Source organism: Lates calcarifer, linkage group LG14 (assembly GCF_001640805.2).
Source record: "Lates calcarifer isolate ASB-BC8 linkage group LG14, TLL_Latcal_v3, whole genome shotgun sequence".
In the NCBI taxonomy this organism is placed as follows: domain Eukaryota; kingdom Metazoa; phylum Chordata; class Actinopteri; family Centropomidae; genus Lates; species Lates calcarifer.
In genome coordinates, this window is record NC_066846.1 from 6,935,624 (window position 1) to 6,950,741 (window position 15,118).

The 15,118-nt window shown below is 40.0% G+C and overlaps 1 protein-coding gene across 2 annotated transcripts in view; it reads left to right on the forward strand.

The window, feature by feature from the left end:
• LOC108903094 (protein mono-ADP-ribosyltransferase PARP14) overlaps positions 1-15,118 on the forward strand; it is a 23,723-nt gene continuing 8,605 nt past the window's right edge. Inside the window, exons 1-9 of one of the 2 annotated variants that reach the window (XM_051075475.1) lie at positions 1-306; positions 408-535; positions 1,024-2,593; positions 2,676-2,909; positions 3,161-3,385; positions 3,535-3,589; positions 3,688-3,834; positions 3,956-4,018; positions 4,108-4,284. In XM_051075475.1, coding sequence (XP_050931432.1) covers positions 1,328-2,593; positions 2,676-2,909; positions 3,161-3,385; positions 3,535-3,589; positions 3,688-3,834; positions 3,956-4,018; positions 4,108-4,284 — 2,167 coding nt within the window. In that variant the 5' untranslated portion in view covers positions 1-306; positions 408-535; positions 1,024-1,327. Of the gene's footprint in view, positions 307-407; positions 536-1,023; positions 2,594-2,675; positions 2,910-3,160; positions 3,386-3,534; positions 3,590-3,687; positions 3,835-3,955; positions 4,019-4,107; positions 4,285-7,133; positions 7,305-8,158; positions 9,227-9,316; positions 9,554-9,906; positions 10,132-10,249; positions 10,305-10,581; positions 10,729-10,908; positions 10,972-11,068; positions 11,246-15,118 lie in introns of those variants that run through there. The other variant, XM_051075476.1, reaches the window with a different exon arrangement.

A 15,118-nucleotide genomic window follows, 5' to 3' on the forward strand; every position in this document is an offset into this window, starting at 1 on the left:
ATGAGGAAGTGAATGAAACACTTGAAATTGAAACTAAATTGAAAGCTCAATAGCAGGTTGCCACACAGCTGGCATACTAGAGGTTCTCACTTTTCTTTCAAGTTTTTCAAGTATTTCAAGTAATTTAAGGCACCATGGATGAATATCGACACCCATTACTCTTTGAAGCAAAAGAGCTTACAGACAAAGAGATGAAAATCATCTGGAGATACTTTCAGAAACAAAGAAATTCTGATGGGGGTGACTGCGGAATGATAAAAAAGGTTGGAGACAACACTTATCAAATCTGTTTCAAGGAAAAAAAAGGTAAGAAATCCCGATACATCCAAATGATTTTAATTTGCAACTTTCACAGAAACATACATGCCTGCTACAGTTGCACTTTGTTTTTGCTGATGTACTTCTAGTCCAGGAGAGAGTTTTGCAAAAAAAAGAACACATCATCTCTCTTCCTTGTCGAGAGCTGCATCTGACTGTGACCCTATCCAAATCTCACAATCCCAAATCCACTGATCAGACACCTGCCACTTCACAGGTGAGTTAACCCTTGTGTTTTGTTGACACTGTTTTTACTTACTCATTCTTATGGGTTCCACAGACCCCAGTGCTGTATGTGCATAAAAATATTTGCAAGATCAAAAGGTTTCTTTTTTCCTATGAGTGGGTGTGTGTCTATACACTTAACTGGGATCACATAAAACGATATTATGTACGTTTTTTTAAAAGCCACAGGTGTCCAGGACACCACATAGAACATCAGGTGTTACCACTATAACACTGAGCTTTAGAAACCTTGGGCTAATTGACGTAATAACAACATTTGCATAACAACATGAAAGAGAAACTCATAAAAGGTCAGAGTCAAATGAAAGTCTGGCCAGACCAGTTCTTAGGAATTTCCAAGTGGAAACTTTTAAAACTTTGAAATGCTGCATTGCCACCTTTTGATTCTAGTTAGAATACCAGTATATAACTATGATCATTATAAATGTTCTCCTTTTTTTCCCTTTTTCTTTTTTTTAGACATCCACAAAGGCAAACACAAAAGGGCTTGAGAAGACTTTCAAGCTAGACATTTACCTCCTGTATTACCTACGAGACAACCCTAAAGCATGTAAAGTGTTACAGAAACAACTCTCTTCTATTGGCTGCACACTGGAATTACATTTTGATGAAGAGGAAGCAGTGATTAGAGGGGATATTGAGAAGGGACCTGGAGGGGCTTGTGGTGCTGGAGAGAAATGGGAGATGCCAGGTGGATCAGGTCTTCACCAATCTTAATGAGAGCTACCTCTGCCATCATGTGGTTGAGCGAAAACAAATCAAAATGCTACAGCAGGACCAATCTTTTGAGACTGATGATATCAAAGTGTACGCAGAGATTGGTTATTCTGTGATTGTTGGAGCAGCTGACGCTGTGAAGGAGAGGATTGCAATCCTGGAAAAGAGCCTGCCAACCCGGAAGGAACTGCCAGTTGTGGAGAAGAACCTCAAACTGGTAGAAGAAGAGTTCAGACGAGAAATGTCTGCACAATACCCAGAAGTTAAAATCCACATAGGTAATAACATCATCATCCTGGAGGGACCTGATAAGAAGGTTCAGTCAGGAGTTACAAAAGTTGATGAGCTGATGAAAAAGGTATTGAAGAAAAGAGTTAAGCTCCCTGAAGATTTAATGTCCTTCATAAAAACTAGTGGTACCATCTCCAAGTACCAGAATCGCTTCCAACAGAGCCTCAGAAATCCTGTTTCCCTAGAGGCGGAATCAGACTTTGTTCTGTCCAGTTTGTCTTCTGGTGCCCTGGATGAGGCCTCGGCAGCAGTGGAGAGAGATCTAAGTGTGGACACTGTGCAGCTGCAGGGAGCTGCAGCTGTTCCACCAGATCTGGATAGAGTGAAGGACATCCTCAACAAAGCAAAGAACGAGGCAAACTGTCAAGACTTCAGAGTGGATGTCAGCTTCATCCCAGGAGCCAGTGGAACCGCTGCGACGAAAGTACGACTGGTAGGCTACACTGAAAATGTGAACAAGCTGAAAGAAGTTCTGCATGACTACCAGATGAACCAGGTTGGGACACAAGAAGTGCTGAACCTACCACATCCTGAACTGGTTGACTGTTTTGATAAAATCATAGACCTGATCGGGATGAAGCAGACTAAAGTGACAATAAAAACTTCACCTTTCCCATATCCTTGTGTGCTTGTATCTGGGCCCCGCTGCCTGGTCAAGGAAGTTCAGACAGACTTAAACGCAACTCTAGCCAGTTTGACATTAGAGATGCTGGTCCTAGATGGACCAGGAGTGCAATGGTACTTCCAGAGAAAAGGTAAAGAAAGCAAAGAAGAGGTAGAACAATCCTTGCAGGTCCTCATCATGGAACAGCAACATTCTCAGAGTACGGAAACAGTCTCAAATTTGTACACAGAACCACAATACAGCAGCATCCCCAGCCTCGGCATGTCCACCAGATGGCAACACAACACTACAAGCAGCACAACAAGCAGCACAACATGCAGCACAACAAATACAACAACAGTCTCAGTCAAACAAACAATCCTGAAGATCAAGCTTGGCAATTTGGTGGATGAGCAGGTAAGAAAATGTCTACTCTATTCAACTTTTAATCAAGCAACAATGCACCACTTCTTAACATTATCTCACATCATTTCCGCAGGTGAATGTGCTGGTGGCCCCCATGATCAACAAAAAGCTTACGTCTACTAAAATTGGTAAATGTCTGAAAGAGGTGGGGAGTGCAATGGAAAAAAACTTTGACCAGATGGCAAAGAAGTGGAGCCTCTCCAGTGATTGTGTTATGCAAGTTGATGCACCTCCATCTCTGGGCTGCTCCAAGATCTTCTTCATTGAATGCCTGCCATGGGATGGGGTCAGGGGGAAGAGCAAGCAGGTAAAATGAGATATATGGTGAATTCAGTAGTTTGCTGAGGAGGCAAGAGAATTGAGCATAGTATCATCTATAGTTTAGATGAAGCAAACATGAGCATTCATCAGTATGACTTTGACATATCAAAGTCTGCCAGTCTTTTACCCAAAATTCCCTCATTATCTTTCCTTATTGTGGCAGGAATAATAAAATATACAAGAGAAGAATCTTGCTCAAAAGAAGATCCTGATTAATGTCTGACTTTTCTTTCCTAGGCTCTTAGGAATGGGCTGAAAAGGTGCTTGGACCTGTGTGTACAGCAGGGCTGGTCCTCAGTTGCCTTGCCAGTCATCGGACCTGGAGTGGCTTTAAAATACCCTTTGAGAGAAGCCATTGAAGTTCTAACTGAAAACATTCACCAGTTTGGATTATCTGCATCCTCTGGTTCTCTCTCCACCATCCATGTTGTCATTAAACCAGGCTACCCTGACTCTGAAGAGGTAACAGACATTTATTTTATTTTAATGGTTTAATTCCAATATTTGAGCAGTTGTTGTAACTATTTCCTTCTCTGTGAGATGTATATGTGCATGATTTGTCAATACATGTACTACAAGATGGCGTTTAATGCAAGCATGTGTATTTACAGAGTTACCATGATATCTACAGACATCTCAGTTTGAACATGAACCAGGGAAGCCAAGGTACACTGAGAAGCTGATCTGACTATTGTGATTAACTGGTAAATATAGGCAGATATTTGCAGAGTATTTTTTAATTGTTGTGGTCCTCTTCCTCTCAGCAATCTTCAAGCCCCTCACCAGTGACCTTGATGACGTCACCATAACACTGGGAGGTGGGGTTAAACTACAACTGGTGTTTGGTGACATCACTAATGAGACTACAGATGCGATCGTGAACACGACCGACTTCGTTAACATTCAGAACGGTATGTGAGAGCCAAAAAGTTGTATCTTCCTCTTAATCGCTTTTAAAAATCCACATTTTAAAAGGAACTCTTTATGAAAAGAACTATATAAATAAAGTTTAATATCACTGTCAATCTACAGATGGTGTGTGCAAAGACATCTTAACTGTGGCTGGCCCCCAAGTGGAGGCTCAACTGAAAAACGGTAAGAGAAAAAGAGGTTGAGATAGACATTTCCAAACAACACTACATCAACAGTATCCTACTCATGTTGTCTTTGTTGTGTGTGTGTAGCAAAAGTGAACAGAGGAGAGGTTTTTGAAACCCAGCCCGGATCATTCCCTTGTAAAGCCATCTTACATGTGTGCGGTGAAAAGGACACAGGCATCATCGAACAACTGGTGTGTCGCATTATTCAACTTTGTGAATCTTCTGGATACAAGTCTGTGGCCATTCCTGCCATCTGTGCTGGTAAAAGTCTACATACTCAAAAATAAATAAATAAATAAAAAAATCGAAATGCCAATTCCCCAGCAAAGACCATGGCACTTATTTATGCAATTTTGATTATTGGAATGATTATCCAGGAACTGGTGGTTTGGATCCCGTTCAAGTAGCACATGCCATTCTTAGAGGGGCCAACACTACCACGTCATCCAGTCCCATCCAGTGTCTCACTGAAATCCGCCTCGTCCTGATCAAGATTGATGTGTTCCTGTCATTTAAAAAGCAAGCAATACACATGTTTCCCCATGCTGTGATCAATACAGGTAAGTGGAAGTGGACTCTTTCTTTCTCCTGGCTGTTTATGAGAATCCAATTGTTGTTTTCAAGGAAATCTTCAATTATCATCACTGTTTCATTCATTTTGCAGCGTCAGTGCCCCAGGTCACTCGTGTTATACAACATCCTCTTCCAGTGGTTATGAACGTAGACCTAAGTGTCCTCCGTACCACCTCAACAATTCAGCAGTGCCGCTTTCTGATTGTGGGCCTTTGCAGAAATGATGTCGACAAAGCCATGGCAAAGCTGAAGGATCTATATCAGGATCAGTGCTGCACACAAACCTTAAAAAAGGAGGATCTTGCAGGCTTCACCCAGGACAACATTAACAGTCTTAAGCAACTGATGGAGATCTTGGGCCTGTATGTGGAGGAGGACCTATCTAACCAAGGCAGGTGGACAGTGAGAGGGTTAAAAGATGGCGTCAACCAAATGATGCAGAGTATTCACACATCTGTGCCATGAAGACTTAAGTACAGGGAGTAAATACTAAAAAAGCTGACTGTAATTTGAGTTTTAGACAGTTGAATTTTCGGTAGTGTCTGTTGTTATGGTTATATATGTTATATACTTGCACTGTATCAAAATACAACTTCAGTTAAGATTAGAGAGACAGATAAATGGATGCATAAACAATATCAGATATATAAGTAAATCTGCAATGTGTCTAGCTATAGGTTTAGGACCTCAGAATACCATTTCTGCTGAAACTTAATTTGATTAAGTTGCTTGAACACATTAAGTGTAATCTCTCAAGTTTTTTTTACAAGATCACTTGTGTGAAAATCAATGTTAAACTTAGATTACAAGAAATTACAGTATCAAACTTTAGTGAGAGGGAATGACTACTTCTCTTCAGTGATTACTTATGTCTAATGAATTTGTTGGTATAGTTTTATACCAAGCAAAATAAAATAAAAAAAAAAAAAAAAAAAAAATAATAATCGACAAAGCAGTAATTAAAGTTGTTGAATTAAGGATGCTGTCACTATGAATAAGGTTTATATGTATATAAAGAGGTAGGTAGAGTATTTTACTGAAGTAGAAACATCAAACCTTGAGTGTGATTATAAGCACACACACCACACACACACACCAACTCTGTAGCTCTAAAGAGCTTTTTAGCCTCTTTTAGGTTAAGTTTTATCATGAATCATGAATTGCAGGTGAAAGGAAAAAGCATTTCTCATGTTTTCCCCAAATACTTTCCCTAAGGAAATTGCTCATAGATTTTCCCAAAATTTACTGTGTCACACTTAAAAACAAAAACAAACAAGCAAGCAAAAACCCATAACCTGAAGCAACACTGTTAGTAGACTTGAATCTTGTATTTTTTGATATTAAATAATAAAAGCTGTAACTGTCCTTTCAAGTCTAAGTGTTTGATATAATAAAAAATATTTTTGAAAAGCCTCTTGAATGGCCAAATTACAATTTCAAGGATGATTGCATCTCTGTTCTAAAGACTGCAACTATATCTTTCATTGCCATAAATACTGAAGATACTTGCTAAGCAAATAAGTGTAAATCTATAGTTAGGCCTAGCTAACTGTTAGCCACTTAGCTAGGCCTACGTTTGGACTACTACAGAATAAACAACAGAGGTTCTTGAGCAAAGCCGTGAACATATGAAAGCAAAACACAATAATACCACACAAAACAGAGCAAATATAAAACACAGGTCTACTAATATTCAGTAGTTTGTATGTGGTTATATTTTTTGTATCAGCAGGGAGATGGCTGCTATTTTACTATGGTGCTGCCTCTGTACAGTTTAAAGTCTAGTCTGAGTATGACATCTAGTGGAGTAATTATCCTTGTGTTGTTGATACCTGTATCAATGTTGATACCTGTATCAACAACACGTCTGAGGCTTCTATAGATATCAAGTTCCGGGAAACAGCCGAAATAGTTACTCACAGTCTGAAGTTCCACGGGTTTGAAAGGGTGTTAAGTTCTTGCTTTGGGCGCTTTGATTGACTGTGTTGTCATATAAAGAAATTAAAACTCCCAAACCAGCGTGCTTCGAAAATAAACAGACCACTTAAATAAATCAAATCCATGAGGCCAAACTAATCTTAGACTAATCCAAACTAAAAAGCTGGTTTAACCGTTTCTCCGTGGCGTCTTCGATAGCTCCCACCTCAGCACACCTGGTCTAATCAAGAGGTTTTTTGAGACGTAAGTCACGTGATGCTGTGCGCTTAGTTTAGGCTGTTATCAAACTAGACACCACTAGGTGGCGCCAAACATTGAAATAACTGAAACGGGAAATTATAAAAGCCAAAATGGCTCTAACAATCTCATTAAAACATAATCATCAGTATCAACATAATTTTACAGCGTTATTGACTATAGTACTTGCACAACAAGACAAACAGGGTAATGCACAGGGAAAAACCAAAGATAACTATTTGTGGGTGTGTCCATTTCCAAATATGAAAGAAGAGGACTTACTGAAAGTGAAATATAATAAAGGTACTTTCAAGAGCAGCGTTTATTCAGGAAGCTGACACACAAAGGAGTGTTATACTGTTTAAAAGTTTTCCTATTAGATCAGACTTGTCTGTAAAATGGATGACCAACAACATCAACTGTTCTTTGAGGTGAATGAGAAGCACAAAGAAGCAGAAGGTCAGACGGAGGTGATCGTGGGATGATTGAAAAGGCTGAAAGCATTGTTTATAAAATCTGTCTCAAATAAGAAGGTAAGGAAATATTATTATTGCTATTGTTGTTGTAGCAGTAGTAGTAGTGATAATAATAATAATAATAATAATAATAATAATAATAATAGTGTTGTTTGGTCCTGCATTTACTGCTATTGTTATTATTATTATCATTACTATTATTATCATTATCTGTACACCTAGATGTCTGCAGCTGTTCCTGGTCTCTCTTTCCTCTCTCCCCCTCTTTCCACACTGACCCCTTTTTCTCCTCTCTCTCTTATCTCTGCCTCCCCCCACTCCCTCTTTCCCAACCAGTCAAGGCAGATGGCTTTGAGTCCCACCTTGAGTCTGGTTCTGCCAGCGGTTTCTTCCTGTTAAAAGGGTTTTTCCTCTACACAGTTGCCTCAAGTGCCTTGAGATAATTTATGTTGTGACCTGACACTATGTAAATAAAACTGAATGGAACTGACCCAAATTTGATCATGCTCACAGTGACATGTGGATACTAAGCATGTATATTGTTGGGAATGTTATTAGTTTTGCCAGTACTTGGCCTTAGTAGGACAATTGAAAATTTAACCACATGGTGGCGCCAGATAAAAAGTTAAAGAAACACCAGTTGACAGATTGTGTGCACCAGCCAGCAGTTCTTAACTTTTTTAGAAGTGTGAACCCCTTTTTAAGGGTAAAAACACTTCTCCTTCTCTTTAGCCATATACAGTAAGGATTAACCATAGAATTATTTGAAACTGCACTTTTCCTACATATGATTGAAAGTGTCTTTGGTGCCATCACTGTCATCCCTGGAGGCACACCACTTGCATGGCAAACATTGCTGTTGGTTTTAGTTTAAATGTTGCATTTGTTTGGATTGTTTTTATTCTTCACAGACCTTTAAAGAGTACTGCAGAGAAGATTTCACACCATCTCTTTTCCTTGTGCGGAGCTACGTCTGACCATGATCCAAACTGGATTTCTTCACAACCCTACACCCGCTCAGGTGCAGTCAGGAGCTAAAAAACCTGATGGGCTGGTGAAAAAGGTACTGGAGAAGAGAGTTAAGCTTCCTACAGATTTGCTGTCCTTCATAAGATCCAGCAGTGCCATCTCTAAATACCAGGCTCACTTCCAGCGGAGTCTCAGAAATCCTGTCTCCCTTGTGGTGGGATCAGACTTGGTCCTGTCCAGTTTGTTCTCTGATGCCCTGGATGAGGCTTGGGCAATAGTGAAAAGAGACTTGAGTGTGGAAATTGTGAAGCTGGAGGGCCCTGCAGCTGTACCTCCAGATCTGGACAGAGTGATGGAAATCCTCATCAAAGCTAAGAACACGGCAAACTGTCAAGACTTCAGAGTGAACGTCAGCTTCATCCCAGGAGCCAGTGGAACTGCTGTGACCAAAGTGCGACTGGTGGGCTACACTGAAAATGTGAACAAGCTGAAAGAGGTTCTGCATGACTACCAGATGAATCCATGCTGAGATACAAGAAGTACTGAACCTACCACATCCTGAAATGGTTGACTGTTTTGATGAAATCTGGAGCCTTCTTAAGATGAACCAGAACAGGGTGACTTTAAGAGCCTTTCATTTTCCTTATCCTTGTGTGCTCATATCTGGTCCCTGTTGTCATGTCCGGGTGGTCCAACAGGCCCTAACCTCAGCTCTTGCCAGCCTCACGTCACAAACACTAGTTCTAGATGGACCTGGGGTTCAGCGGTACTTTCAGACAGAGGGTAAAGTGAGCAAAGAACTGGTAGAGAGTTCCTATAATGTCCTTATCAGGGAACAGCAAGATGCATACTCCCCAGATGTCAAGATTAAATCACCAAGTGTCAGCAGTCCCATCTCCAGCATCAAACCTAGACCTTCCTTTACCAGATGGTGCGGCAACCCTGTCGGGAGCACTGCAGTCAACAAAACAAGCCTGGAGATTAAGCTTGGCAGTTTGGAGGATGAGCAGGTTAGAGAATTTCTGTACTATGTTATTCTTTTCTACTTTAAATCATTTAATAATATAGTCCCTTTTCACATCCTTACCTTATTTCCACAGGTGAATGTGCTGGTGGTCCCCATGATCAAAAGGCAGCTAACTTTTACCAAAATTGGGCAATGCCTATTGAGTAAAGCAGGGAACAGAATCAAGGTACACTTTGCCCTGATGGCATCAAAGTGTCCTCCCCACCCCGGTGATGTTCTGCAGATCGATGGGCCTCCATCTTTAGGCTGCTCCAAGATCTTCTTCATTGAATGTCTGCCGTGGGATGGAGTCAGAGGGAAGAGTGTGGAGGTAAAGTGAGATACTTGGTCGATTTATAAATGTGTAGGACAGTAACACACACAAACACAGTCTTTCTCTGAGGACTAGTAGGTAGGTATCCGGGGCCATGTGATTGGTTTTAAAGGTTATTGGTGACAACTCCACTGTCATGAGAAAAGACATCATGACATAAAAGTCATATAAAATAATCACACAATAAAACTGTTATAAAATGTGAATTATAAAAAACATTTAATTAAAAAATGAGTTGAGTTTTGTTAGGTTATTTCACAATTTGTGGCATTTATTTTACCCTCATATTCATGTACTTATTTGATCATTTCTGATTTTTTTAAATAAAATGTCTAACTTTTGTTTCCTAGGCTCTTAATAAGGGGCTGAAAAGGTGTTTGGAACTGTGTGTGCAGCAGGGCTTTAGTTCGGTGGCCTTTCCAGTTATCGGACCTGGGATTGTCTTGAAATACCCACTGAGAGAAGCCATTGAAGTTTTAACTGAGAACATTCGCCAGTTTGGATTATCTGCAGCCTCTGGTTCTCTGTCAACCATCCATATCGTCATTAAACCAGGCTATCCTGACTCTGAGGAGGTGAAAAAACTTTAAGAACAAGATATATGGCCTTTGTAACCATTTATACATTTGTAGGATTCATGTAAGTGTGATTTGCTTTGAAAAAGGTGTTTACTACAAGCATGTGTGTTTACAGTGCTACCATGATGTCTACAGACACCTCAGCTTGAACATGAATCAGAGAGGCCAAGGTAAACTAGTTTGACTGTTAGTAACAAACACAGCACATCAGTATCTCAGAGTGTAAGCAGCATTTTATTTAGTGAGTCTAGTCAATTTAATAATTCAATAATTTGAAAAATAACTAATACACAGCTGTTAGGTAAGGTAAGTGCATAAAATGGAAATACTTAACAGTTCCTCAAAACTATATTAACTTATAGTACACGATGTAGTACTGTAATATTCCTAGTCTTTAAATAAAATATCAAACAAATATGAAACATATTGTGGCTTTCTTACTCTCAGCAATCTTCAGATCTCTCACCACTGACCTGGATGACATCACTATAACAGTGGGAGGTGGGATTAAACTACAGGTGGTGTTTGGTGACATCACTAATGAGACTACAGATGCCGTGGTGAACACGACTGACTTTGTTCATTTTCGGAGAGGTAGGTGAGAGCTACTGTGGCTGCTCACTGTAAATGAGTCCAGTAAGTAGGGACACAGGAGGAATTTGTAATAAGTATGGCAAGGTTACAAGGTGTCCTTGTGATCAGGAGGACTGTATCTGTTCTGTAATGGTAAAGTAAATAATTTTTGTATATTTAGCATCTGTCTTTATGCTACAGATGGTGTGTGCAAAGACATCTTAACTAAGGCTGGACCCCAAGTGGAGGCGATACTAAAAAGCAGTAAGAAAAGGAGACAAACGACATATTCCCCAAACATTCTAACATTCCCCACCAGATTCTTACACCTGTTGTCTTTGTTTGCTTGTTTTCTGTGTAGCAAAAGTGAAACAGGGAGCTGTTGTCAGAACCCCACCTGGATTATTCCCCTGTGAAGCCCTTTTACATGTGTGCGGGAAAAAAAATGCAGGCATCATTGAACAGCTGGTGTGTCGCATCATTCAAGACTGTGAAACCTTTGGATACAAGTCTGTGGCCATTCCTGCCATCTGTGCTGGTAAATATTACATAAGACTATCTAGATTAATAAAAATATTTTGAAATAGTTTTGTTTTTTGGATAAAAACGATGAAATGATTGGGTTGAGGACAAGGAAATTAATAAAGAGTTAATGTGTGTAGGCCAGACCTGTGGGAAGAGGGATTCAGTGAGGTATCATAGCCTTATTTTTTCCACAGGAGAGAGATAAGACACACCTGTACAGGTTGGGACAAAGTGAAGATGAGGTGTGGTCCTTTTTTTGTTGTAAAAACCAAATTTTTTGTTTATGCAGGGGCTGGTGGGTTGGACTGTAATGTTGTCGCGCATGCCATCCTCCGAGGCATTAAAACAGCCACTTCATCCACTCCCCTCTACTGTCTCAGCAACATACGTCTTGTACTGATCAAGATTAAAGTTTTCTTGGCATTTAAACACCAAATGATGCAGATGTCAGAGTCAATACTTCAGCTGCCACATGTACCTCAACAGGAGTCCCCAGTCTCTATTAATGCAGACCAAAGCATCCTGTGTACCAGCTCTGAAAATCAGCAGCGGTCAGCCTTCATGTTCCTGGGTCTTTGCAAGAAAAATGTTGACGATGCCATGACAAAGCTAAGGAATCTCTATGAGATTCAGTGCTCCACAGAAACCTTCACAAAGGAAGACCTTGAAGGCCTCACCCAGGATGACATGAACAATGTGAAGCAGTTGGTGGAGAGCCTGGATCTGAACATGGATGAGGACCAGTTCGACAGCTTAACTGTGACTGGTTTAAAAGATCGGGTCACCCAGGTGATGCACATGATTCACACCATCGGTCCTCTGAGAAGAGAGACAAGAGCCAGGGGGGAGGAGGATTTGTACACCCGTGTGGCTTGGTGCATTCTAGGACCTAATGGCAACTGGGAGAGACTTCCCAGAACAGCCAATCACAACCTGGAAAGTTGTGATGTTATGGGAGGGATTGCAGATGCAAAGGGCATCCTGTGGAGCGTGGATCTACAGAGAATGGAGGCCCAAAGACACAGACAGACAGCGAAGCTGAAACGACTTGAGAATCTTCCAGGTGAGACAATGGTTCTTGTCAAGACATGGCATTTTAGGCAACAAATTCAGTGTTAGGTAACAAGCAAAGATTTACATGCTGAAGATCTCTGTTTTTGAGACCTTGCAAATGTTCTAAATGAGATTCATCCTCTCTGCCAGCAGGAAACATTCAAATGCAACAGTACAGTACAACATACAGTATTTCAGCGACAGTGTGGATTTCACCTGAATACTTTGTCTTTGGAAACAACACATACACATAACTCAAGTCCTCTGAAGGTCTGAGATATTTATGTTTTTGTCTAACTGCTTTTCAGACTTCACTCTTCCCCTGTATTGGGACAACATGGCTGCTGGGGAGGGTATGAAGGTGGTTGAACTGCAGCCTTCCTCTGCAGAGTACCAGACAGTTAAGGAGGCCTTCAAACGAACTGCCACTGCCAAGACTATAATAAAGGTGGGTGGCTTTGACCAATAGAGACATTTGATTGTCTGTACATTTCAAAAGCACCCTATAGAATTGTATATTGGCATTCTGTATAATTGAAATCTATAAGATTTGTGTCCTACACATAGCTTTTTGGCAGCTGAACCTGTTTTGGTGGTTCTTGTTAGATCGAGCGTTTGCAGAATGTTCACTTGCGTCATGCCTATGAGGTGCAGAAGAAGCACATTGCTGATAAGAATGGACAGGAAGGGGCAGGTGAAAAGTCTCTGTACCACGGGACGACACAGGACAACTGTGACTCCATCATGAAAACTGGGTTCAACAGGAGCTTTGCTGGGAAAAATGGTAATGTTTTTGTCCAATCTACAACAAAGGATTCTGTACATGTGTTGTTTCAAGTGCAATCTGTAATCTGTTCCTATATACAGAAATGAGCAGTTATTGCTTCAACCAACTTTGAAAGGGGAAAGTGTGCTGTATATCTAATCTCCAATCTTCATTGCCTCCTGTTCTCAGCTTCATATGGTCAGGGATCCTACTTTGCTGTAGATGCCAACTACTCAGCCCACCCCACTTACTCCAGACCAGCTGTTGATGGCTCTCAGTTAATGTTTGTGGCTCAAGTCCTGACTGGCATCTACACTTGGGGATTCAAAGGCATGAAAATGCCTCCACCTCACAACAACCAACAGCCTCACAATCGCTATGACAGTGTGGTGGATAAATTAGACAACCCCGGCATGTATGTTGTGTTCCACGATAACCAAGCGTACCCGGACTACCTCATCACCTTCAAGTGACTGTGCGGGAAGAACTAAAGTTGCAAGACCATATTACATATCTAAAGAAATTTATATTTATATATAAATTTATTGAGTGTTGTTGTTGTTGTGTGATTTATACAAAATGTTTGGAATACTTGCATTAGCAAATTACAACTTTAGAAATGATTGCATTTTTATTCTCTCGACTAAAATATATAGGTAGAAAATATAACTATCAATCATGATATACAAAAATAAATGAATAATATCCATATTAATAATAATATCCACACTCACACAAGAAGTTTTCACTCACAATCACATCATTAGCACATTTTCAGTTAATTACATTTGCACTTTTTTAGACTACATTAGTTTGTTCTGGATTTCCTGCTAAATCATTTAATAATAGTTTAGTTTAATATACTAAACTAATTGTCCTGCTGTATTGCTTTCATTGTGTAGTTGGTTTGCTTGTCTTTGTGTTATAACTTTATTTCAAAATGGTCTGAGTCTAGCTCTGTTTAGTAGACCTCTTAATCATAACTTTTTGAAAAATTTTGTAAATTATTATTTCGTACATTTTGGGTTAATAAAAATCCCTTTTTTTCAAAGTTCACCTGTTATCTCTTCCTTGCAGCTCAGTTCTTCACAGTCTATATCATTGTCTACATATCTCCATGTAGAGGTGAAGACATTTCCACAGGTTGTATCAAGAACACATCAAGAAGTGTCTCGATTTTATTTATACATTTAATGTTCCAGCTACATTGAAAAGGTTAATCCTGTGTTTACCTCTGCAAACAAAGTCAAAAGGGAGGAGAGATATCCAGAAAAGGTGAAAAATAGATAAAGCCCTGCATTTGTCTGTCAGCACCATGGAGGGCATTTATCAATGACCAGTACCACTGAGTTAAGGTCCATATGGGTGCTTCAAACTTGGTATTAAGACATATAATGAATTGTTCATTAATTGCTGAACAGCACACACAGAGGACACAAAGTTGCCGCTGTATGAGGTTGTATTTTTGTGTCAGCAGGGAGACTGCTGCTACTATATTGCTGCACTGCATCTGTACAGTTTTTAGTCTCAGTGTGACATCTTGTGGGCTAATGTGGTGATGCTGTGGGATCTTATGTTTACACCCTAACTTTATGTGAGATGGTGTTTCTCTGGGTTGGATTTGTTTTTGTTTTTCTGGGGTGTAAAATCACAACAAAGAAAATGTCTCAAATGACCAAAAGCTAATTGGTATCAATATCAATACTCAATACTATCAATCTTTATGCCAGTATTACTATTATTATCAAAGTTACCATAATCATAACATTACAGTATTACTGATCATGGCACATGCACAACAAGACAAACAGGGAAATGCCCCCTTTAAAGGAAAACGTGATCTATTTAGGTCATTGGGTGTGGCCGTTTGCAAAACAGTATTCATAAGATAGCAGCATTTACAGTAAGTGAAAGTGAAAGCAAAGCACTTAGACTCACCACTCACTCAGGAGGGTGGCAGACAGAGGAGTCATAATCACTGAAAGTTTTCCTATAAGTTCTGTGAAATGGATGAATACCAATATCCATTGTTCTTTGAAGCGAAGGAGGATCTGACAGACAGAGAGA